A 26,745-nucleotide genomic window follows, 5' to 3' on the forward strand; every position below is an offset into this window, starting at 1 on the left:
CAAGGAAAACTGGAGTGGAAACGTGGTGTGGATCAACACGTTTTTGAGCTTGTTGATCTGCTGCTATTTCTGTTTTCGACAGTTTTGGACATGAATTAGGTTTTCCACCTGACAGACAATATAGCTACATCATTTCATTTAAGTCTTTTGAATAAGAAATATAGATTTTTCAGAAAACATGAGTTAGGATTTTGAAGGTGTTTTGAGAATCGGCCTCACTTCTAAATGGGTTAACGTTCGGGTGGTTCGGCTCACATTTCACGTTCCAATTCATTCCAAATGTGTTTGATAGGGTTGAGGTCGGGGCTCTGTGGAGGACAGTCATGTCATTCAGGATACAGGAAAATTGCTTTCACAAACGGTTGCCACACATTGTCTAGAATGATAGAATAAAGACTGTCTTTTTTTTGTTAAAGTGTATTTCACTGGGACTACTGGTACTGATGAGACACCCCTGTTCTGTTGCCATGGGCCCCGGTGTGGGTTACATGTCAGCATCGCTGGGCCTTTTATTTAATAAGACTGAATAATTCTTGGAAGACCCACTGGAGGAACACATTATGGTCCCCATGGTGAATAAATCTAGGACTTTCAATGAAACATTGTTTCATGCTTCTTTGAGAAATGGGTCACGACCATCTGATTCAACACAATTTATGGATACACTAAGCTAGAAAGTAGACACTTATGGAATATGATGTACGTGCACATTTTAGTGCTATGAAAAAGAAAAGCTTATTCAACTGTTTCTGATTCTTCAAATGGGCTAGGTTTCGGTTCATTGTAAATGAGTCACTAATCACACGTCACACCATCCATTTTAAACGCATTTAAATCTCTGCTGGATTAGGTTCCAAACAAGCTACACCACACTCTCTGACACATGTTTCTATGTAGCATCTAATGGTGATCATTACTTTCCACTCTTATGTCCATTTCAGCCCCTTTCACGTCCACTGAATGGAATGGAAGCCTACCTGAAATTACTCTTCTGACTTCTGATAGATTTTCGTCAGGCTTTTGGTACAGTAGGCAATGGAATCTTCATTTATCTTGGCATCATGTCCACTTATCATGTGCAGGAAATAGTCTAAAGAAATAGTTCATCACCATATTATGACTCATAGAGATGCACACACGCATGCATTTACGTACGCATGCATGTACACACACTATACAGACAGGCTCTGTTAGTGAGCCTCCATTTGGTCTGAGAGGGGAAAAGGTATATACAGAAAGAATATACAGTAGAAGATCATTCAGACATTACCAGTGTGGTTGGTTAATGATTGGACAAAAGGCAGTGGATATTCAGCTGTCAGACAGCACTCATCAGACACTCTGAACACAATGTAATGCACAATCTATGTAAAGCGCCTTGGATAAAGGCGCTATATAAATGCACTTTTTACCATTTATCAATAGATGTACAGTATTTTCATTAGTCTAACTAATATATATATTTCAATGTTATAGTCTTATCTATAGTCAGTATCTTGGTTTGGTCTTTGTCTCTTATTTTGACCTGTTCCTCTGTTTCAGTCTTCTGCTGTTGCTGATATGACACCTCAAAATGTCTCCCAGGGCAAAAATAAATATTGTCTAAACTTTGACTGTAGCTGTACATTAAGATTCTTCTTTTAAAAATCAAAACACATCGTTAGTCCAATAAAGTAAGCTTTTTCTTGTACCAAAGGCCACTTGGCAGCTGCAGTGAAGAGTGGAAAATAGCCTAAGTTTGTTATGCTTGGCTCACCAGCTGTGATGAAGTATTATTTCACTGTACTTGGCAGGGTATCATACGCTTTCATAAAGCATAACTCTGGAGTTTTTCTTATAGTTTTCTCAGCCTTGCTGCTTTTTTCACTTGAGCCTATAATGCATTCAACAACAACAGTAGCACACAACCAGGACATTTGGGGACACATAATATAAAACTTTATATAGACCAGGTTATATAACGTTTAAGACGAGTACAGTTTTGTGTTTTTAATCAGCTATTTATTTGTTTTTCATTTTTCTCCCCAATTTAGTCGTTGTGCCTTTTGTGCATATAGTCCCTTTCCCCTAATGTTGCTCTGGGGAGGATGTAGACAACCACGTGTCTCCTTCGATATACATAGAATCACAAGCCACTTCTTTTCAGGGCTCCCTGCTGAACAGGCCAACCTGTAGTATTAGTCACTAGAGCAGTGACAGGCAATTGTGTTCGTTTGGCACGCCTGGGCAAGCTGGAGGCACTGCAGGAATGAAACTCCTGTGGGCAGGTACTTTACCCCTGCTCCACCCGGATATCACAGCTTCATTTCATTTTGAGTATTATATTTTCCCTGAAGTGAGACTTTATTTGTGAGACTGTAATTATTTTGGGACCGTGAATGAAAATACATGTACAGTATATATGTGGGTCATGACTAGGGTTACCAGCCGCCCCGTAAAATGCGTGTTCTTTCTGTATTTGGAATCTAAAAGACGTGTCCAGTAACAACCTGCATGGGGGTTTTGGGGGTTTGACACGAAATTTAAACCCTGAAATTGACCCGAAAACATTTCGGCCGCGCGGCAAAGATGTCCCTTACTGGGAGTTGGCAACCCTATTCATGACCAAAAGAATAAGATCGCGGATACGAGTGGCCAAAATGACTTTTCTCGGACGGGTGGCTATGGCCTGTCTCTTAGAGATAGGGCGAGAAGTTGAGTCATCCACGAGACACTCGGAGTAGAACTGCTGCTCCTTCACTTGGAAAGGATCCAGCTTAGGTGGTTCGGGGATCTAGTATGGATGCCTCCCGAGTGTCTCCCTATAAGAGGTCCTTGCTGCACGTCCCATTGATGGGAGACCCCCTGGCAGAGGCAGACCAAGGACCAGATGGGGGATTATATCTCCCATTATACCAGAGGAAGTGGCTAAAGGGAAGGGAAGTCTGGAGCTCTCTGCTGGAACTGTGTATATATACTGTACAGTATTATAGAGACAGACTGAGCGACCAACCGACAACCTTTTTTGATCCAGCGGGGGAAATTCAGTTGCCGGAGGCAGAGGAACGTATACAGAGTAAGGGAAGGATAGCGACACCAAAACTGGTATAGTCAGTGGTATATTGGATCTATAAAGGTGCCGTGAGGTGCACATTTTAAATTATGTCATTACCTTTCCTTGAAACCTCAGGAACTAAACTCCAATGTGAATCCAGAAGTAATGAGCCATGTTTCTACCCTGCTTGGGTATTCAGAGGCAAAATCCCATTTTGAAGTAATGAGGGCGAGCCACATTGATTTTGAAAACAAGAAAGAATTAGAACTGTAAAAGGTAAATTCTTACTAACTACTACAAACCTAAATTGAAGTCTAAATAATATATGCTATGAAATGTTTGAACAATTTTTCCCTGCGTTAAATATGCCCAAATTAAACCATGGGAAGATTACTTTAATATAACAAGGTTTTCTGTCATTTTAAAAATGGCTTTATGGTAAAGATTTTGCTGCACGAAAATATGGGGAGGGGGGCAAGTGGTTCAAACTTGAGAATTAAGTGAGTAGCCAAAACTCAGTGAAAATACTGAACAAAGAAAGAAAGACTGGGAAAATTCCATTTCCCAGACCCTAACATACAGATGGGCTTAAAGAGAATATGAGAAACTCTTCTTTCCAAAAAGAAAAGAAAAAGATCCTTCATGAAGGATCACAAATCACAACTTCTGACCACACTTCTGCTTTCCTTGTTGAAGCCCTACAAGAGTATAGCACATAGTGTACATAGATGCATAGTATTGCATACGTCTGATTAAGATGATATCCTTTGATCTTATGTGCACGCGCGTGTGCAAGCGTGCGTGCGTGCGCGCGCGCGCACGCACACACACACACACACACACACACACACACACACACACACACACACACACACACACACACACGCATGAATAGTCAACAATAGTGTGATGTTTTATGTAACATTTCGATGTAGCATTATGCTGTATTTTACGAAGAGTATCATAGTTGCACCAGCGTCTGCTATTCCTTTCTATTGTGCATTTCATGTCAGATTAAGACAAAGCTAACCTTGGGTTGAAGTTTGTATGAACATTACATCACCCTCTCTAAATCAAAACAAGCCTCAGCATCATCTCCATAATTCTTAACATTTCGTTTCAGACAGAACAGCATCTTCTCGAGCTTCATCATCATTGCCTTGAAGGCAATGATGATAAAATGATAACACAAATGTGTTTTACTTTGGCAAGGCAATGCCTTGCCAAAGTTTGGTGGACAAAGGTGACATTCAAGCCTTCAGCTAGGTCTGGCAGAGTGGCAGCATTGCATCTATAGATCACAGTAATGGTGACAAGTTTTTGAAGAGCGGCGCATAAGGTTACACAGCAAAAGTTTTGATCTGAAACCACACGCATGTTTCTGGAGATGATCGTGTCATTGGATCAGAAATGCAATGTAGATCTTCTTACTGCTTTTCAGACACAATCCCAGCATACAATGGGGAAAATGGGCACAATACTCAAAATATAATAATAAATATAATATAAAAGACACACTCGGATCGCAATGCTACAGAGATTTGTGGCGTAAAGCCCTAATCACACCAAAGGGTCAAGACAGTTTTAGCGTTGTCCCTGCGGTGTGATATGTCTTGTTGCATGTTGACCCTAGTGATTCAACCCATGGAATTCAATGGCCCAAAGCACACCAAAGGGTCGAGACGGTTTTAGCGTTAACCCCTTGCAACCGTTTGGACCCAAGGAGCTGCATGGTGACCCTTTGGTGTGTTTAGAAGACGCTCAACCTGTCACAGGCGGGTCAAGCTTCTAGTGTTCATACATTGCAGAAACTGCGTCAGGGAGTCTGCAGTTCTCTCCAGCGTTGTGAGGCTGTGAGTGGACACTGCGGGTGGACCAGAGCAGGCTCTCTGGGAGCAAGAGAGAGAAACTGGATGCAAAAGCTCAATCATAGCAAATTATACAACAGAGTGGAGAATGCTACTTGACAGGCACAGCCTGTGAGACAGAGAGGGATGAGATACACACATGCTGGAAAGAAAGGATGGGGGGCACACTTTGTGTCTCCGTCGTTTACCAGCTGCACTGTGTGTGTGTGTGTGTGTGTGTGTGTGTGTGTGTGCGTGTGTGCGCGCGCTGTGCGCGCGTGTGTGTGTGTTGTGGGGCGCGCATGTGTGTAAGAGGCGTGCAATGCGCCATGCACAATTTGCTACTGGATTGGCGACATGAACTGCTGGCACTTCAAACGTTAATCTCTGCTCTCCTCCCCATTAGTCGAGAATTTACACCAGGAAACCCGCAAATGGTGCAACGCTGCGTGGTGTTGCACAGTGGCAGACAGTCTGTTGCTATCCCTGTCCCAGATGAAAGCAGCGTGCCACAAACTGCCATGAGCCTTCACAGGTGCATTCTCAGGCCCTTGGATTGACTCTCATTTAAACAACTCTCCTCTCTCTCTCTCTCTCTCTCTCTCTCCCCCCTCCCCCTCCCTGTGTGGGAGACATAATACATCATTTTAAGAGAGTGAGCCTGTAGTGGCCTAATTCAGCAGCTTGGGAGAAACACCAGTGAACGCAGGCCTCCTAATGAATGAATGAGCTTGACATGTAAAATTCAGAAAAGATTACCCGGTTGAGGGCATAGATTCCCAGAAGGTCCTGCCAAAAGCACCTGTTCAGACGAAGCTCTGTTGCTTCACCAGAATAATAAGTTGCAAGAGACCCGGTAAACAGAACGGGGGGACGGGCGGACGGACGGACAAAGTGAGAAAGCGGAAATTGATGCATGACAGGAAGATGGAATGATATTGCGATCAAGTGTTCCATCCCCACTCTCACGCTGACACAAGGACGTTGAGAGGATTCTCGGGGTGGACATAGCGTGGAAACGATAAATAAACACAGGCCTTGAAAAGCATGTGTCCATTGCAAAAGCAGCAGGTGCGTTTTGGTTCATTAAAGAAGGCGTTCCTGACACCCCCCCCCCCTCCCCCCAGCCATCCCCTGAGGCTATCAGGAGCAGCGACTCTGTGGCCACCTTGGGACTGGATAAGGAGCCATGCCAAGGTTAGCAATGGAATTGTAGCTTGAATAATGGAGCACTTCCCTCAGGCCTGACACCCGTGAATTTCTCGGGCACTTTTGCAAACACCTGTGAGCCAGTCAAAGCTCTCCAGCATACGGCTGTTTACAGCCTCTACCATTCACCAGTTACCCTGCATGCATGTGCCTTGTTGCCATGTTGAACTAACACTATCTCAATGACCCTGTATCTCGTTTCCCTGTTGAAGTGAAACTAGCTCAATGACCCTGTATCTCGTTTCCCTGTTGAAGTGAAACTAGCTCAATGACCCTGTATCTCGTTTCCCTGTTGAAGTGAAACTAGCTCAATGACCCTGTATCTCGTTTCCCTGTTGAAGTGAAACTAGCTCAATGACCCTGTATCTCATTTCCCTGTTGAAGTGAAACTAGCTCAATGACCCTGTATCTCGTTTCCCTGTTGAAGTGAAACTAGCTCAATGACCCTGAGTTTTGTTGCCCTGTTGAAGTGAAACTAGCTCAATGACCCTGAGTCTTGTTGCCCTGTTGAAGTGAAACTAGCTCAATGACCCTGTGTCTTGTTGCCCTGTTGAAGTGAAACTAGCTTAAGGTTGTTTGTGAAATGGAGATGCAGCCCAAAATAAACCAATTTCCACCATATGGAGGAAAAACTGTTTGGTTTATTAAAGGCCAGGCTTTTTCCTTTTCTCAAATTATATGTGCAAAGTCATTTGCTCCTATTCTCTTATTTAGAATCAATGTCCAGATTCTATTTTCATGCAGTTGCAGATGTAAACTGGTAATAATAACAGTGAATTAATTTACAAGGAAGCTAAATCCCCTGGCGAGCTCTGTGGCCCAGAACAATAATGAGCACATAGTAAACATTGAGGCAGAAATTTGCCGTAAGCCAAAGAAGAATGTGGTTAGTCTCTAACACACGACTACACACAATGCACAGGAATACAAAATGTCCCCCATGCACACGCACGTGCGCGCCGCACACACTGGCAGCAAGACTGATGGCAAACTATCTTTGCCAGCCCTCTGTAACGACATATGTTTGGAAGTAATTAAAAGAAGCTCCCTAGTGGTTATCATGGCATATTGAAATACAATGCGCAGAGCAAATTACCTTTCCATGGTTGTTTATAGCAGGGCTCCAGATCGCATTGCTTTAGCAGTCAGGTTTTCAAAGTGGGGGCTGCCAGGGTGCGCCAGGGGGGCCAATTGAAAGGGAGAGTAAAATTCATAAATATATAATGTGTATATATAAAACTTTAATCTCAATTCAATTCATAGGATGCCAGTTTAACCACTTTCAATCTGGCGTCCCTATTTTGGGCATGTCATCACTGTCCGAGATTCTCCAAATTCTTCCTCAAATGTGCTTTACTAGCCTCAGGATCGCAGGCGTTTTGTCTTCAAAGGGAAAAAAAAGCCCAGCAGGAAAAGTGGCGTAGGAGTGGGAGTGAACCTTGTATTTTGCTAAACCATTAAGAGTCACTCCAAATTTGGTGACGTCAGTGTTATCCGCTGCGTTCTACTGGGGAGGGAGGCTGGCGGGCTCATATGTTGGTGAACCAATCGGAAGTCTGTGTCGGTTTCCAGCGCTATAGTTTGTTCCGCCCCTCTATGCCCAGGCTACAGCTTTACTAACAGTGTGTCATTATGTGAGCTTGTACCGCCCAGAACTGACAAATAGATAGATAGATAACTTTATTGTCATTCAGCAGATACATAAAATGCATAAGAGAACGAAATGTCGTTTCACTGGCTTTTAGTATGCTAGTTAAAAGGGAAACTAAAATACTATTAAAATCTAAAATCCACTTTTAAAAACAAATACATTAAAAAGCACCATTAGTTCATAGAGAGACAGATATTGCACAATAGGAGTCCTTATAGCAGCATATGGGGGGAAAACTGGCTTCTAATTGCAACTCTAAAGCTGCGTTCAGACTTGAATATACTATATTCGCTTCGGTTCATCCCGTTTGTGCTGCGCCGCGCCCGTTCGCCCGTGTTATGTATTAACATGGTTTTCAAAGGGCAAGCTCATTGGAACAGGGACAGCCATCATAAAGTGTGTAGTGTTGTGAAATATTCATATAGCGTGTCTGTCTGTCTGTCTGTCTGTCTGTCTGTCTGTCTGTCTGTCTGTCTGTCTGTCTGTCTGTCTGTCTGTCTGTCTGTCTGTCTGTCTGTCTGTCTGTCTGATGGTGTGTGTAAGGGGGGTTGAAGGTTGGTGGAGGCTCGAAGCTGACAGACAGGTGATTCAGCTTTGAAGTGCCGCCATTTCGCTCGTTGATGTAGGCCAGAGAATGAGCGCTCCCCCTCAAGACCCCATTAAAGCACAACCCTGGGTCTGTGGGTTTGATGTTCATTGCCCGGGCAAGCTCTGCCATCAATGTATTTTGTGCCACGTGACAATGATCACAGCTTATTAAAGTGGAAATAATGACTGCTCTTCCTCCGCTATGAAATATTTAACAAGGACAAAGGAGATGGCTCAAAGGTGATTTATATCTGTGTTGAAGGGGGGCGGACGTGGATGTACCATCTATACAGGAAGCAGAGGTGAACCTTGGTTAACCTGAGCTCAGGACCAGTGTTGCAAAGTCTGCTTATTATAAGTGACTTTGGGCTTGTCTTTTGGTAAAGTCCTTTGGATATATTGGTAGTTGCGGGTTGCATTTTCATGATTTTCTTCTTTTCTTTTAACACAATAAAAGGTAACATTATTAAAAGACATTAAAAGAAATAAGTGGCGCTGAGAAAGGAAATCCATGAGGGCTTATACAAGGTGATGTTGTGCTTGTTTTATTATAATTAAAATGTTCATGTCAAGGGTTAGCCAGCCCCCAACTTGATAGTTATTTGTCCACGGATCCTCACCTGAAAATATTTTGTGTAGTAACCTGGTCCAAAATGGCTACAAAATAATAAACTGTTACTGAATATGAGGAAGTCCTGTAGCATGTTGTTCGGCCACTCACGCAATGTCCAAAGCTCCTCCGATTTATTGATCAACTTTGAGGACGGTTCTAACCTTGAAAAGGTGGACCCATTTAAATACCTCTGTGTCACGATGGTCCCAGAACTTTCTTTTAAACATCATATTGATCAAACAGTTAAAAAAAACCTATGGCAGCCTGTGCTCACTCTACCCATCCATCAACTGTTTCTCTTTCGAAGTGAGGAAAATAATCATTTCTCAATTATTACTCCCCATTGTAGACTATTGTATACCAAAACACCACTGATACTCACCTCAAGCCACTTAATGTATTATGTAACTCCAGATTTGTCCTTAGATACCCATACAGAACCCACCACTGCCAATTGTACAGCTCACTTGACTGGCTGTAGCCCAAGGCTAGAAGGCAACACCACTGGTACCTATTCCTTTTCAAATGCATCCACTTCAACTGACCTTCATACCTGAAACAGTCCCTGAAACCATTCACATCCCCATACCCACTTAGACACACACACAACATCCCTATCTCATGGTTCCCAACAGAATATTTTCGGTATCTGGACGCAGGTCATTCCACTACAAAGCTCCATCTGACTGGAACAACCTTCCACTTTCACTCAGATCAACTACCAAGGACCTATATTCACGTCTCCAAACAACCTGTTCATGCTTCTAATACTACAGTACTTACTCACATGTTTACTTCTTCGACACAGGTTATAGTACTGTTTTTCTCTATTTCCATATATAAACGAGTTGGGGGCTATGGTTGGGGGTCAGGGGTGGGGTGGGAGAAGGGGAGCAAGCTAACTGTACCTGTATGTGTATTTCCTGTGTATTTGTACTGTATGTCATGTTGCACCTATGTGTCTGTAGTACTGTGTACCTGCACTGCTGTAATGTTGTATTTTGTACGTATAGGACCCCCTCTAAAACGAGATGCTGCATCTCAAGGGGCCATCCTCTCAATAAAGTTCAAAGTAGTTAAAATTGTGAAATCCATGATCTCGACCGCGGTCGAAAAATGATGATGATGTATAGGGACTCTATTGCTATGTATACTGTAGGTGCGACAGAGTTTCATCCTGATATTTCCCAAGGCAGAACTGCCAGTCAAAGCGAAGACATGGCCAACCTCACTGTGGACACAAATAACATGGAAGCAAACATCTTTGACTTTGCAGAAACTATTGGGTAATAAAGTCAAAGACGTTTGCTTCCATGTTATTTGTGTCCACAGTGACTATACCCAAACTACATAGTGCTGCTTTATGGATAGCTTTTATGTTAGTTTCAGTATGGTATACTTTTAATGCTGCATATTAATTTAGGATGTTAAGGCAGCTGCATCAAAGGTGTGCAGTAATCTGAAAATAATACGCAACCCTCTGGTCAATCAAAATCGAGTGTTCTCCGTGGCCATGGTATGATTAAGCAATAACTCATGACAGGCCGTGCTATATTGTCATTTGGCCTGACAGCCCCCTTAGGTGTGATATAATGACAATAAACATGGCCTAGAGTGAGTTATTGCTTTTTATAAAACTACCAAATATGGCAACATAAAAATCATAGACATATCCCATTTTAGGGTACGATCACACGGAATTTTGATTCTGCCTGCAAATGATTTTCTATAGGAAAGGAGCGGTTTGTTGCCATTCAAGTATTCCTGCCAAAAGAAGAGGGAAAAAGTTTAAAGCAATCAGATAGGACTTTTTTGTTTGGATGTATGGGCTGTCAAGGCCAGAATGTCACAATTTATTTCTGTGAAAATACATTGTTATGAATTTAGAATTCGACTTCATGAAGTGCTTACGGTAACTTCATTATTTCCATGATTTACTCTACGTAAACTCTAAACGTACTTTGTCGTTTACAATGCCGTTTTCAGCATTGTAATGCTTTGACTACTTGACATACCTTCCGTATTAAACATAAACAACACACTGGATAAAGCATGGATAAAGTTGTCACAATGTTTGCTGGAGCACACCAACATCCAGCAAAATTTCTATCTATATAATAATGGTTTTCATCCATTTCAATTTCACGTGAGAAAGACATTGATTTCCTCATTCTTGTCTTAATGTCATTTTTCTTGAATCAAGTCAGCAGTATGATAACAATGAACATAATGAATGGTTGCAAAATGTCTTACTTTTCTGCAGCATTTAAAATGTGATTTGGCTATTTTAATATTATATTGAGTATTTTTCCAAATGGCTTTTTTTCCGCTGAGATTTGTTTATTACAATATCATAATTTAAACATCAGTGAAATTAGTTGCTGCGCACACAGCTTCTGTGAGCAAGTCAGTTATGCGAAGAATCCCGAAGATATCCGCACATCAAGGGGAAAAATGCACCCCACTGTCATGCGGTTATTTTCTCATAACTGACTTGTTCCCAGTACATTATCCTTACACCTTACATAATACATGCAGGGACGGAAGAATAGTCTCTGAAACTGTCAGAATTAATATTAAATGTCTCCAAGGAACGACAACTGTTTTTTCTTTATTCGCCCATGGGCATTAGGGCACAAGGTTTGCGGCTCTGGTTTGCAGTCAGATCCGTGGAAGATATTTACTCTACAATATGTGGGCTTCAAAGTAGAATGGGATAAGGATCCCATTTAAGAAATACAATGATTTCAATAATTTCCATGTTACATAACACCTGAATGTCAATGTGAAGTATCGATATTGTTGCCAACTTGCCACGGACTTGAGTAAATTAGCCTTTTTTGGCCCCTTGGGAAAATCTGCAGAAGGAGCAGAGTGAAAATGTTCTCTATCAAAAGTGAGTGAATTGGATTTTACAAGATGAATTGCTGGGACAAGAGTTTACTCCAATTATATCACCAAGAGCCTTGAATTCTAGTGCAGCTGTTTAGGCCAACAGCAATTAAGCTGAGGATTGGAGGTAGTGGCGGCCTTATATGTTTCAATCGTAATATGTTTCAATCGTAATATGTTTCAATCGTAATATGTTTCAATCGTAATATGTTTCAATCGTAATATGTTTCAATCGTAATATGTTTCAATCGTAATATGTTTCAATCGTTTCAATTGAAGCCTCCAGGGGCCTCCCCCAAAAAAAAAATAATAATAATAATAATAATATATATATATATATATACTTGTCAATTATTCAGCTTCATCCTGTACGTCCACTTGCAGCTAATAATCACTGCAGGTACTCGATCTGTCATGTCACGTTGACCTGTGTTGTTTGGTTGTAATTGTTCCCACTTCCCAGTGTGTGCACTCACTGCACTAGCAGCACTGAGTGTTGCGGTTGCGTCATTGTATAGCCTATGCTGCCTTCCAGTTATACCTTAAAGTAAAAAATTGGTTAATCAAGCAAGCTGCTTTTGTGTATTTTCTACTTGGCTGTGTATGCTGTTCATGCTTTGAAGTCTGATATTACAGACTGACACTGACTTTATTTTTTATTTTTTTATAATTATTCATTATTAAAATGATGATGAACAGGGCCTCCCGATCCTTAAGGCCGCCCCTGATTGGAGGTATCAAGATCTTGCATACTGACAAGATGTTTACAATGTGCAAGAGCTGCTAACAGAGTAAATGATAAATTATGCTTCAGGCCGACGTTTCCAGCAGCAAGATTCCAGTGATCTGTCCCAAGAGTTCCCCCGAATCATAGAGCTGACAGTAAGACTATTGGCAGAGCAAAACACAGCTGTCTTTCCCATTGCCTACAAAGCCTTTCATATGGCATAATAAAATACAGAATGAGGGTTGTCTTTGGCTCTTATAGCTAATCCATACACCGTCACTCAACCAAAACTCGACTGAAAAATGTGCAGCACTTTTATTTCCGTGGTTGAAAAATGTTTTTGGTTCACTGGCAGAATTCACAGAGTTGACTGTGCGTCTAACAAACACAGTTTTGTTTTTAGTCTTACCTGTCCTGGGCTTGGACTCCAGAAGTACCACAGGCTGAAAACACCTAGGGTCAAAGCCAGGAAGAGCAGTCCTAGAATTAGAGCCCCTCGCTGGTAGCTGCGGTATCTGGCTTTCTTCTCGTTCCCCACCTCGACCTGAAAACAAAGGTTTGGGGGGAAATTACTCTAGGTAGCAACTTTATCCTTTTGTCTCAGAAGGGATAGGTTTAGTATATTTATTGCTACAATATGATACAAAGATTACCTGAAAGCCACACTTGCCACAGGCAATAATGTTAATAGAGAATGTGAAAGTGAAAGTGTCACCTACTAGACCACTCAAGTAAAACTCTTAAAGCGGCACTATGTAACTTTTTCTTAATGAATATGAAATTCTGTCCAATGTGTACCATGGTAGAGTATGTTAATACAATAACTTATACAATGTGTGTGGTTGTATTTTGTCTCCCTGCTCTTCTATTCAGACATGTAGATAATGGCAAAGGTCATAACCTAGACACAACTTTTGACTTGACGGTCAAGATTGAATGTTTTCCCCTGAGCAAGCAGGCTGGGTCTTATTTGCTCAATGGTACAAAATGTGAGCACATACGCTGGAAACCACGTTCAAATCTGACGTATAGAAGCGGAACGTTACATAGTGCAGCTTTGAAGTATCTTAGAAATTCTAACTCTTAGATATGGTCGTGGTGCTGTGGGTGATGATGATGATGCTTGCAGGGAGAATTCCATGCATCTTTCATGGTAGCACTAGCAATGAGGTGCTGAGTCTGACCAGAACGAAATGGAGTGAAAAGTAAACATTTTCTATTGTAGTAGCTTAACCCATTTAGACCAGTTTTCTGAAAAACCCATGTCTCTGTCAGTCGTTCTCAAACATTTTCATGTCAAGGACCCCCAAAAATCGATGTAATTTCCCGCTGAGCCCCATCTGAAAATATGTTGTTCCAGGGACCCCCCAGAAGATTTGAGTTAAAGGACAACTTTAGTTTTTTTCAACCAAGGTTCATGTTTTAGGTTGTTATTAGAGAAACTAAAAGGTGAGTGTTAATTTTCTTTCATTTGCTGCTTTCTTTCGTTTTGGAGATTTTAGCAGTTTTTGACAGGAGGGTGGGGGCATTCGAGCATGGGGCTAAATATGTATTTTTTTACAAAATATTATGGCGATTTATTTTTTTATTATTTACTATAGTCCTAATAATCCCCAAGAAATTACATCTGGCCACAAAAGATCACAGGATCTATTGAATGTGACAAACTGATATATTGAGCCTATACACACAGTATAAGCCTCCCCCAGTAGGCTACCTTCACATTCAGTAGATCATATGATCTTCTGTGGCCAGATGTAATTTCCTGGGGTTTATTAGGACTATAGTAAATAATAAATAAATAAAATAAAATTTGGTAAAAAAATACATTTAGCCCCATGCTCGAATGCCCCCGCCCCCCTGTCAAAAAGAGCTAAAATCCCTAAAACGAAAGAAAGCAGCAAATGAAAGAAAATTAACACTCACCTTTTAGTTTCTCTAATAACAACCTAAAACATGAACCTTGGTTGAAAAAAACTAAAGTTGTCCTTTAAAAACGTTCGCTCTGAAAGAATATATTCAAACATTTGAGCAACATTTTCACGATTTTTCAAAAATAGCAGACCTACAAGCTCTGAGCTTGTAGATATGCTATTTTTCAACAGCTAAAGTACAACATAATGCTTAAAACACCAGAATGGGTTTAAGAGTGAAAAGTAGAGTACAGTACGGATCCTCATAGATCGTCCTAGTAAATGATCAAAGTAGCACCTCTGCATTAATTACAACTAAATTAGAAACTGGCATGCCAGACGGCGCATTTTTCCAAAACCCTGTCATTTCAGCTTTTATTTGTGATTGATGGTCTGTTTTATTGATTGATGTGGGAATAGTTTAAGCTGTCTGCTGTCTGTCTTGCATCTCAAATGACTCGCAAAAGGCTAGATGAATTGGTTAAAGAACAAACAAACATGAACATAAGGCAAGCAATCTACTTCCATACAACCCATGACATGCACAAAAATGCTCCCCAATGAAGCTACTGTATCGTAATGAAAAAAGCAAACCATACAATGAAAGCAATGATACACGAGGCATAGCATATGGTGGAGCCGCACTTCAAAAAGGTCACATTTATTAAACTTTTCCTCAAATTAAAACTCTCCCTGCTATAGTGAAATTCCCCAAGCTTATGGCCACAAATTAATAAAGGCAAGCTTTTGTTCCAACAAAGTTCCAAGGGAGACTATATGAAAGCGTCTCATTCACACTGGACTTTTTTTTTGAAGCTCTCAGAAGACAAAAGAAAGCGAAGTAAAAACTGAACCAACTTCAATTAGAAACATTGGTGTTGCTTATCTGCATGTCTTTTTGTGTGTGTAGTGATGATGAAGCAGCCTTGCCCTTCCATTATGATTGAGGTTGTTACGGTAGTTTGGCTACAGTGGATTGGGGAATACTTTATCAATTCCTTATTCATTATAAAACGGTTTAGGGACATACTCTTGTTAACTTTGTTTTTATTTTATTTAATTTTTTCCTATTTTCTCCCCAATTTTGTAAATGCCAATTAACTCCACACGTTTGTGTGTTTGTCACGTGCTGTTGTATCCTACTGATTCACCTGCCAGTGAGGAGCCTCAACGGGAGGATGTATAGCGCCACCGCCCACCATCCTCCTCCCATTCATTCCCTGCTGACACCCCAGACCGTAGGATGAAGTAAAACTATCACCAATTGGCCTATAGCTAAGCCCCTCCTCAAACTGCTATGGTCCAATCACAGCTAAGCATAACATGGGTTAGAGTAGACAAACCTCTCCACCAATAGTTTTCCTATATGATAAAACATTGTTTAAAAAAATATATGTCACTCACATATTTTTCCAGTGCATATGGCAGGCCTTGTTGACGGATTTGGAAGAGATTTTGAATGTCTGGTTCCAAAAATGAACCAGTATTTAATGTGTAAAATCCATGATATTTACATTGGAATGAATGAGCCCGGCTGGAAAGTGTCCAAGTGGGAGTGTCTAAGTGTGTCTAAGTGTGAGCACTACTGATTTAAAAGACATTTGTAGAATCTGTCACGGAACCCTAGTCAAAATATATAGGGTTTACTAGAGTTTCCCGCACACTGTGTGGTCTAAAAATGTAAGTAACACATGCGATAGTTCTTTGTAGGAGGTGGCAGTAAAGTAGGGGCTACTAGAACACTGTATTTAACAACAACACCTACAAAGTCTGTGAGACCAGTAAGTATTATGAAAGTTACCCTCGTAAGTCATTATAAAAGGCTTTATAATGGTCTATAATTGCATTATGAGTACTTATCTACTGCTTGTAGAGCTTATAACTGTAATTATACAGTGTATAATGACATAAGTATATATGCATTGTAATCAGCTTATAGCTGATTACAATGCATTTATACATACAATGCCATTATACACTAAAATGATTTAGAATGTTTTGTGATAATTCTTATAAAGCATACTTCCTGTAACTATGATTATGCTATAAGCAGATTACAGTATAATGCATTAATCGTGTTTTTGTAATGCATTTTAGACATGGGATTCAATTACTAATTTATATTATTGAATATTTCATCGTTGTTATTCATTTAACGTGTTTGCGACAGTGGGTCGTTAACAAAAAGTGATTCAGATCAAAGCATGAAGCCTGCAGCAAGGTATGATGAGAAGCAGAAGACCTAATCACAGAGCCAGACATTCCTCACATAGAGAATCTCTTAGTGGAAAAGAAAAATGTGGCTTCTCTCTCTCGCTCTCTCTCTCTCTCTGTCTGTCTGTCTGTCTCTCTCTCTTGCTCTCTCTCTCTCTCTCTCTCTGTCTGTCTGTCTGTCTGTCTGTCTGTCTGTCTGTCTGTCTGTCTGTCTGTCTGTCTGTCTGTCTGTCTGTCTGTCTGTCTGTCTGTCTGTCTGTCTGTCTGTCTGTCTGTCTGTCTGTCTGTCTGTCTGTCTGTCTGTCTGTCTGTCTGTCTGTCTGTCTGTCTGTCTGTCTCTCTCTGCTCTGCTCTGGAGGGAAGCAAAAGCAATGGAAACTTAACTTGGAGGACAAACCTCCGTCTGCGGTACTCACAGAGGAGGAGGGGGATACAGTCAGAAGAGAGGCAGATATAGAGAAAGACGTGTGTGTGTGTGTGTGTGTGTGTGTGTGTGTGTGTGTGTGTGTGTGTGTGTGTGTGTGTGTGTGTGTGTGTGTGTGTGTGTGTGTGTGTGTGTGTGTGTGTGTGTGTGTGTGTGTGTGTGTGTGTGTGTGTGTGTGTGCACGCACGCACGCACGCACGCACACACCAAAGCAGACGGTCAGTGTTCAAGGCGTCTGGGGCATGAGATTCAGACGCCTGGTGCTCTGTGATGAGCAGGGCCAAGGAGCCCCCTGCTGTTCTTGTGAAAAGACGGAACCCGTCCTTAAAAAAAGGAGCCAGTGGTGGAAAGTAACTAAGAACATCTACTCAAGTCCAATTTTGAGATACATTTACTGTAGTGTTATTTTATACTTCTACTCATATACTCATATACTCAAATATTGTACTTTTACTCCACTACAAGTATTTGAAAACTTTAGTTACTACTGTAGTTAGTTTGTATATTTTGATTATTTCTTACAAAACATTAACCACTTCAGCCCTATTTCAACTTTGGCTTTTTTGAAAATTAAGTATATTTTACACTTTTGTACTTTTTTACAAGTCAAGTTTGATTACCAAACTTTTTATTGTACGAGTGTTTCTACATTACAGTATTGATCCTTTTACTTAGGCTACATAAAACAAAACCTTTTTTGCCCAGCAACGGCATATCTTAAAAAGCAGGTAGTTTGTTCTGGCAGTGTCACCTCACAGTGACGTGTTCAGGTCAAAGAGAAAGAACACATCAATCACAGAACCCCTGAGTATGTACTACTGTACCTCACTGATCAAGGTAGTTCAAGACACCATCTGCTAACAGCGTACTGTATCACATTGCTTCATGACAATCAGACAAGATGAGGACGGTTGATTTAATATTCACTGCAACTGAATGCATTTGAAAACTATTGGCTGACATCCAGGAATGTGAAGCCACAGGTGGTTTCCTAATCATAATTCTCAACGTATACCATGGACAACGTTTCTGCGACTGCTAGATCGATTGGCATTGCTGTGGCAGGGGGGGGACATGATGGATGGCTAGAAAGCATGCTTCATCACGGGTAATAACGCTGCAGAGCCAGAGCCCTGCGCTGCTTTCGACCTGCACGTCTGTGTCCTGTGGTATAGTATTGCATATGAGAGATTTGGATTTCAAAACCAATACTGTGCCTGCCTGCAACACCACTTGACCATGAGTTCACAACAGAAGAAAAAGGGAAAAAGAAATGATAGGAAGATTTCAAAGCTCAATGAAGGTGAGGCACGGGGGTGAGAATAAAGCAAGGGCAGGTGGAGCCGAGACAGACGGAGAGAGAGTCTAACAGTCAAGGCAGAAGGAAGAATGATTTCTCTGAAAATGTTCTGATATCATCATCACTCGCTCAGATATAAAGCCCTGTGCTATTTCACATTTTTTGCTTGTGTTCAAGTTTAGAAGTTCAACAGCAATGTCAAATATTGTGGCAAAGAAAAATAAAAAAAATAGAAAAGCATTATTGCTTTTTTTCCGCCCTCTCCTTTTCCCCCAAGCCACCTCTGACAACCACCTACATATTTTCTTTCAATGAGAAGCACAATTCTAAAAGGTGTGATTTTCAAAAAAGCAAGCAAAAACTACAGATCAATTCAATTTTTTTTTTTTAAAGCTGACTGTATAATGATGACGTCACACAGTTAACCACAGTTTCTTTAGCACAATATGGGAAATAAATAAATATCATCATATTTCTTAACTCACATCTTTCCACAGAACCTGTTGACTGCTGGCCTGAGATCTAGTTTCCATAATGAATAGAGCACAGAAAGATTCCTTCTTCCAAGCTGGGGTAGAAAATACTGAGACTCTGGAAGGCAGAGTCAGCTTCATTCCATTGATAATTTGGGAGTACGTGTGCTGAAGGGGAGGGAAGTTTCAGATGGAGTGGAATTACAAAAGCACTTGTGATCCCCATTATAAGCTTAGCAGATGTCTCCTGCACTGCTCTATGCAGTTGAATGGTGAGAAATCATTATGCAAACTGAGAGACAATGCATTTTTCATTCAGTAAATTACATTTCAGCACTTTGAGTGACAATTGGTTCAGCAGTGGCACTTTCTGAACTTTCACCCATGGAAGATACACCTTGTTGAATGTAAGAATAACAGAATTTACATATATTTATATGTTCAGTCATAGCCTATAGGTTTTTAAAGAGTAGTATTTGTTGCTTTTATTCCATAGCCTATTTAGGTGCCTTGCATAGAAAGGTAAAGGAGCTGGGTGACGATTTGTTGATGGCTAGGCTTAGTTTGATAAATACAATAAATTATGTAGCTACTGTATTTGCATTATGACAAAACACATGTAGCCTACATAAGTGAGGAAAGGAGTATCAAACTAGATAAAGTGCCCCTCGGGGCACAGGTCTCCACCAGGGCAGGTCAGGTTGTGGCCTCCTGGTGGCGCTATAATAGGCCATTGTGAAAAGGGTGGCATTTCTTCTTACGCCTTGGATGGCAATTGGATGATTTAAGGCATTTTGTTCCAAAAAATTTGTTTTGCAAAAATCCACCTGTTGGTGGCGCTATAACAGGCCAATGTGAAAAGGGTGGGATATATTCCTGAGCCTAGTAGGAAAGTCTGTGAAAGATTTAATGTAAATTGCACGCTGCGTTCATGATTTGAGGCTTTTTGTTCAAAACTGGCCAATCCTGCATACTTTGAAAGCCAATGTTAGCCAATTAGGATGGAATATGAAATATTGGACAGATCCGTCTTAAACACATGACTATAGAGATACTGTGTAACGATTTTTGGACAGAATCTGGAGGAGTAATTTAATTTAAATTTTTTACAAAAGTCGGCCTATAAGTGGCGCTATAACAGGCCGTTCTTGAAAGTTTGGTGCAGAGGTTCATCGTTGGCATGCAGGGAGTGTGTGGAAAATTTGGCATCGACAGGGTTAACGGTGCCGGAGATTATCTGTACACAGACGGACAGACACAACACACACACGGACGGACGGAGTGCAAAACATACTTTCTTCCCATGCCTTCGGCCTGGTGGAGACAATAAGTAAGTATTTTTTGGGGTGAACTACTCCTTTTATGGCAAATATCATGGAAGGAGGTAGCGCCCGCACACCATTCTTTTGGTAAAGTATTACTTTATTGAAAAAAACGTTTCGATCTTAGTGGATCTTGGTCAGGTCAGTATGACTTCGTCACTGATACTGACCTGACGATGATCCACTAAGATCGAAACGTTTTTTTTCAATAAAGTAATACTTTACCAAAAGAATGGTGTGCGCGCGCTACCTCCTTCCATGTTTGCTTTATTGGCCCTGCACCCACTGTCGAGGTGCGTGTAAATAAGTATGTTCTGAATTATCAGGGAAAATTATGCTTGTGTGGAACTTCATTTTGAGAAGCCTCTTGGTTGTATTTGGGATGCAATTAACATTGAATGAGTTGCAGACTCACCCAGTAGGGGTTAAAGAACACACCCAGTAATTGAAGTCCTTCTCAGACTGGCAACCCCCAGAGCCTTCATTGTAATAAAAGTACACAGACTGCAAAAATCCTGCTTTTTTGCAGTGCAGCTCTGGGGATGGATACATTTGTATAACACTCATAGTTTTTACAGTAATATTAATACATCATACTTAAGAACATTCTCGATTGTGTGTGCCTCTGAAAGGCAGGGGAGTGCAAACCTCCAGAGGAGGAAACATCTGGAATTCTGTGAGTTTCCAGATCATTTAGCATTTTAGGGAACGTTAACTTCATGGCAGTGAAAGCTGCATCATATTGTGCCTACTGTATGTTGTGAGTGTGTGTTGTGTGTTACGTTACACTTAACTAGTACCATTTTAAAAAGGGTTCCTGGACAATCACAATAACGCAGCAGAATTGTTCTTACAGAATTACATGTTCCTATCCCTTTCGTTTTCAGGACTGTAAAAAATAAACATCAATATCTTCTGGAAGTGATGGCGTAATTCATGATAATAGCTTTATAAACTGACTTGCACAAAATCAGCTGCCAATACAAACAATCCAATAACCTTTCTTTTATGTTGTCTGATAAAAAAAAGCAAGACTTTAAACAGTGATCTACTGTCAAATAGGCTACTGTGCTCTGACACATTTGAAATCATTCCAGTGTTCCATCAAGATTAAAAATCCCTCTAAACATAGACAAGGGGAGAATAAAAATTCACTCAACACTAGAGAGGAAAATCACGGATAGAATTGGTCAGGCTGCAAGCGTGGCAGGCAGGCAACACTCGAGCACACATTAAGTCTGTCAGATCTGATAGCTGTACGACCTAGTCAGCTCTTTTCTATTGATATAAATCTTCACAATTACTGTGACATTTGGCTTGGGTAAATCAAGTGGCAGGTCTTTCAGGAATAGTGTTGTGTCAGCATCAGAGTCGAGCATCCAGGGACCCCCAATTCCCTCGGCAGCATTCAAAGCCAGACCGAGGCTTTGACGCCCACAGAAAAGAATAAACAGCAATTTAGTTTAGAGTGCATGACAGATACTCGCAGATTACAGCAGGTGTTAGTGTGAGCAGCCAAAGCAAGCCGGGAAGAACGTGAACGTAAACATTCCCTCTCTCCCTCTCCGAGGTTCAGTCCTGATAGCACTGATAGGATGTTTTAATATCTTTTGCACACATTGAATGCCACAGGAAGGCCAATTACAAATCAAACAAAGGGTCGTGATAATAGGTGTAATGCAGAAAGAACAAATTCTATCAGTTCAGTTGCTTAAATTCTAGATTCAAAATTGTATCGGTTGCTTACAGCTCATGGGAGCGTTTGTCCATTAAAAGTCGAAGATGGATTTCACTCCAGGCCACAGAGCAGAAAGGTGTCAGTTTTCATGATATGAAAGTGATAATTCAACACATTTCAAGTGCCACAAAAACACCAAACACAAACCCTTCAGCTCTTTGATACCCGTTAGTAGTGCAATTGTAATTTGCTTCATTAAATTGAGTGTTTCTCTAAGAACGCTGGGCCGCACCTCAGCTACACAGCTCTATCCAAATGAACTTGTGGCACACCAATCAATCACTACCTCAATATACCATGTCATATTTCACAGTAGCCATGCTATCCAGGAAAGTAATTGCCAGTTTTCCTGTTCTTTTTTTCCCTTTCTTTTTTTCTTCTTCTTTTTTTTTTAATCGCTTGACAAAGTATCGCTTTGATTTCTCCCTTACTGAGGAACCGACTCATGATGGTTGACACCCACACGTCTGTCCTGTCCACAGCCGGCTACATGCTTGGTTGTACTTCCCTGTCACTCTCTACTGCAGGCCCACATCCATCTTGTCACAGTCGGCGGGCAGCGACACAGATTAACAGTCCCGCCCACATGACGGGTGAGAGCACAAGGAGAAAGGAAAAGAGAGAAAGGAAGCAAGAGAGGAATGGAGCACTGCAACACGCCCTCTCTCCTTGCACACAGTTAGACTCTGGCACGCACGCACACGCGCACGGACAGGTCAAATATGGCTTATTATCCTCTGTGATTCGATTATCCACCTCCTGCCTTGCTGCAGCTCCAAGTCTTTCATTACAGGGGAAGAGGAGGTGGGGTGGAAGTGGGCTGGGGATGTGTGACAACATGAAGGGGCAGTCATGGAAACGGACTTGGGCTGGAGGAAGGATCTGAGAATCTCATCCTCCCTCCCTCTCTCTCTCACTCAATCACACTCTCTCTCTCTCTCTCTCTCTGTCTGTCTCTCCATCTATTTTCTCGAGGTTCATCTCCACACGCTTCAGTGAAGGTGTGGAAGAAGTGTAGTCCAGCACAGCTAGCTTGTAAGTCACTCTGTTTCCCAGGAGTCACTTGGCTGCTTAGCAGACCGTAGTGGAACCCTGACACGCTGTCACAATGCACTATTGTATTTTCTCTCTGCCAACAATGCTTGGAGAAGCGACAGTCGCCCTGCAAATGACCCCCATTGTCTCGTGGTTCATGACCATGCACGTGGCTGAATTGACGTATTGTGGTTTAGCAGCTGTTGTGTCATATTTATGAGCATGTATTAAGAAAAAAAAAGATAATTCATAGACTGTTGAGATTGCAGCAATAGCTCCAGAGGCTCTACTCTGTGAGATGAATGTGAGAAGAACTTCTATTCACTGTGAAATAGCTGAGCACATACTGTGTACATAGTACCGTGTTAAAAAAACATCATGTTTAGAATAGATGTTTAGAACGGTAGTTCTGTGATGAAAAAAGTGTAAATATAAGTTTGAGGTATAATTCTACATCATATCCACCGAGTTCTTTTTGAATTGACATATACTAGAAGAATGAATGGAAATGCGGATTACGACGCTGCAAATCTTCACCAACTTTATACATTCATTTCGTAAATCTCACCTTCAGAGGAAAGCTACCTGGTGGGGATTTTCTCAATTTCTTGCTTGGTGGGACAGGTGTATTTACTTAGATAATTGTATTCCTCATCCAATTTATAATGCGATTACATTTTTAATACAATTCTGAGTTTGAAGAAAGGCAGATGAAAATTATCTCGGCAGCAGAATTGCAATATCATTCACCTTATGTTGCAACTTTTCTCTGGGAAAGTCACCTTAAAATAGCAGGGAGGCAGCACTGATAGAGAGAATACTGTTTTTTAAAGGATGCATTGAAAGTGGTGTTCCCAGAAATAAATCACTTGAAGTAAAAGATAGACACGGTGGAGTTTTTTCTTTTTTTCCCCCCGCTTTGGCAATCAGGGCTCTATCCTGGCTGGGCTTTGTTTAGCTATAGCCGCACAGCTCTCTGGGGGAACATTTGACTGGCATGGTCAAAGCAAAAGTCTGCTAAATGAGCTTCCAGTCCCCAATATCCCACTATTTGTAGGCACAGAGCAGAGGCAGACAAACATGGCTGACCGTAAGTCATAGTCAAAGAGTAATTACCTCTGCACCATGCAGGAGCAGCCCAATTGACTCCTCTAGGTGAATGACAACAGGTAAAAGGCCAGTGAGCCTCGGGTCCCAGAGGCTTTTCTAGATTTACAGGCGGACGCAATGTTCCATATAGGGCAATGGATACGCTTAACTTATTATGTTATGCACTTATTACGTGTCTCATTATGTTCAGCAGCACCACTATAATTTTGCTCATCGGGAGCTGCAAATTAAGATATGTGTCTCAATCAGCGCTTCCTCTATATCTGTTGGTTTTAGTAAAAAAGGGTTGGTGACATGTTTCCAAATATCCCTATTTTTTCCTGCTTTGAGAACTCTGAATTATTTCATATCAGAATGCATGTTAATTCCACAGTGTAGGTGTACAATGTCTTCGAAAGCAAGCACTGACCCACATAAATGAGGGAGAACTGTTCTTGGAACAGAACTGGAATCAGTGAAAAGTTACAGTTACAGTATATCACCATTACAATTCACAAATGTATGTAAGTACTAGTAATTAATTCATCATGGGCTATGGTGAGCACATAATATGATGTTTATACCGCAGTTATCTTCAGTTGTCAAAGGTTACATTTTTCATTTTGGATACCAACACAAAGTGAGAATTTTAATTGGAATGTAAAAGTGAACAGAGGATCCATCTGGATCTTCTGCCTTTAGTGAAGAATTTAAATGTCTGTTGCCAAAAGCTGCTGCAGTGGGAGGTGAATGGTGAATGACACATTTTTGAACCTGCAGGCTTTAGGAAAGCAGAAAAAAATTAAGTTGTACAGGGAGCTCTCACAATGGGGCTTCGTTGGTTCCTAAGCAACTATTGGCGAGTCGCTGTAGGTTATAGCAGCGGACCATTATAGACTGAATCATTACAAGAGTTCTCCACTCCGTTTTCATAAAGGCTTTCGGTCCTGTGAAGTAAGTACATATTAGCAACTATGTTGGCTCAGTTCTGTTCAGATCTCACAACCAGCAGGGCATATTGACTTAATAATGGATGTATGAATCAGATATTTAAGAGAATTCCCCTTTTGATTCTACTGAGCTACTCTTTACATTCAAAAGTAATGGTTTTGCACTCCCTTCAGGGAAAGGGTCAAAACAGCAGGCAATGTCAAAAATAATAGTTGCTTTATTCGTTGAGATACTGCTGGGAACAAAGTCAAATAATACTAGAATAATTTGAAGAGCACCATTCTTCTGCCTACACATCATGTCCTAGAACTATTATGAGCGAATAGGGGAAAGGAATCAAGGTGACATGATTCCTTATTTGACCTGGTAAAAACCTGGATGTGTGGTTCAAAGAATATGATTATTGGCAAAATTGCAGAAAGTTTAGAATATTCTTTTCATTTTTTTTCCCATTCCCATTTTCATTTTTCACAATGTGGTTGTTGCAATTACCTGCAGTACAATACTTCATATGTTGTTCTATGACGTAATAAAGAGAGAGCGGATGCAGAACACGCACATCGACAGGCTGGGTGCTGGGCTAAAGAAACTTCAGTAGATATTGGATGGAGCCCGCACACCACAGGTACAAGAAAGACCTTTATTGAGAATTCGTTTCGATCTATTTGATCTAATAAACCCATAAAATGTAACGTGTTATATGTTCAGTACCTTCCATTATGCAATTCCAATGGTGAAACCTGTGTTTATGAAGGAATTGCGGATTCGGCCATGACCCGAAATTGCTGTACTGTATGTGTACAGTCTCAAAGAATATAAATAATCAACAGATAAAACTAGGACGTGTCTTGCCTCCAATTAGGCAAATAGATGTCAGATTTACCTGTGGCTCCCTGTTTGAAAACGGTGGGTTTAATATAATTTGAAACGGCAGGAAATGTGAGTGAAGAAAAATACTGAACCTGACAAGTAGTAAGATATGAGCACAAGTAATCTGATTGGCAATTTCACACTGCAAATAGAATATAGACCCACATGCAAAGAAATCCTCTGTTCGTGTTGATGTAAATTGCTTCAATGTCATCTGTTGGAACTTGCTGAAGTAAAGTTGACATGAGACAAATAGATGAAAAGTATTCCATATACTGTATAGGCACGTATTATTCAACACTGGGACCAAACAGACCTGTACTGCACATTCATTATCATGATTTTTCTCTACAGCTTGAAAAAGGAATTATATAGGCTATGGAGTACTTGAATGGACCTTTACTCTCTAAGAGTCATTATTGAAAGTGGGCCCCTAAATTATTTTAATGTAGCCATTTTTCTGGCGCTTTCATTAAAGTGAGACTTGGACTGCACACAACTATATCTTAATTACTCGAAGAGGGATAATTCACTTTATCACTTTTAATTTGATATGCAGTTTATAAATGAGTAATGGTTTTTGGGGGGTATTTTATTTTGTGTTCAGTTTCAGCCCAAGGAATGGAAAGGTATGGTAGTCTATTTAAGGTCGACCTTGGTTAAGGAAGTCAAAGAGGAAACACGTAATTTTTCTTGACTATTACCTGTAACACCAATGATTTCACCATGCAACTCCTTGCAACATGCAAATACTTTATCCCCAATGGCAGTTGCGACTAGTTACATTGGTGCCGTTTGGCCTTAAGAACGGTTTGGTCTTAATCCCCTGGAGGGTCTTTAGGCTTTCTCCTTCAC

The 26,745-nt window shown here is 40.9% G+C and overlaps 1 protein-coding gene across 1 annotated transcript in view; it reads right to left on the reverse strand.

Annotated features, from left to right (window-relative positions):
* The window catches only part of tnmd (tenomodulin), a 56,894-nt gene extending 37,849 nt beyond the window's left edge, over positions 1–19,045 (reverse strand). The window contains exons 1-2 of the mRNA XM_083785837.1: positions 18,898–19,045; positions 12,971–13,105 (exon numbers count right to left, since the gene is read on the reverse strand). Coding sequence (XP_083641963.1) covers positions 12,971–13,105; positions 18,898–19,026 — 264 coding nt within the window. The 5' untranslated portion in view covers positions 19,027–19,045. The remainder of the gene's footprint in view (positions 1–12,970; positions 13,106–18,897) is intronic.
* Between the last annotated feature and the right edge of the window lie 7,700 nt (positions 19,046–26,745).

The sequence above is a fragment of the Protomyctophum parallelum genome (genome assembly GCF_964188405.1).
Source record: "Protomyctophum parallelum genome assembly, chromosome: 16".
Taxonomy (NCBI): domain Eukaryota; kingdom Metazoa; phylum Chordata; class Actinopteri; order Myctophiformes; family Myctophidae; genus Protomyctophum; species Protomyctophum parallelum.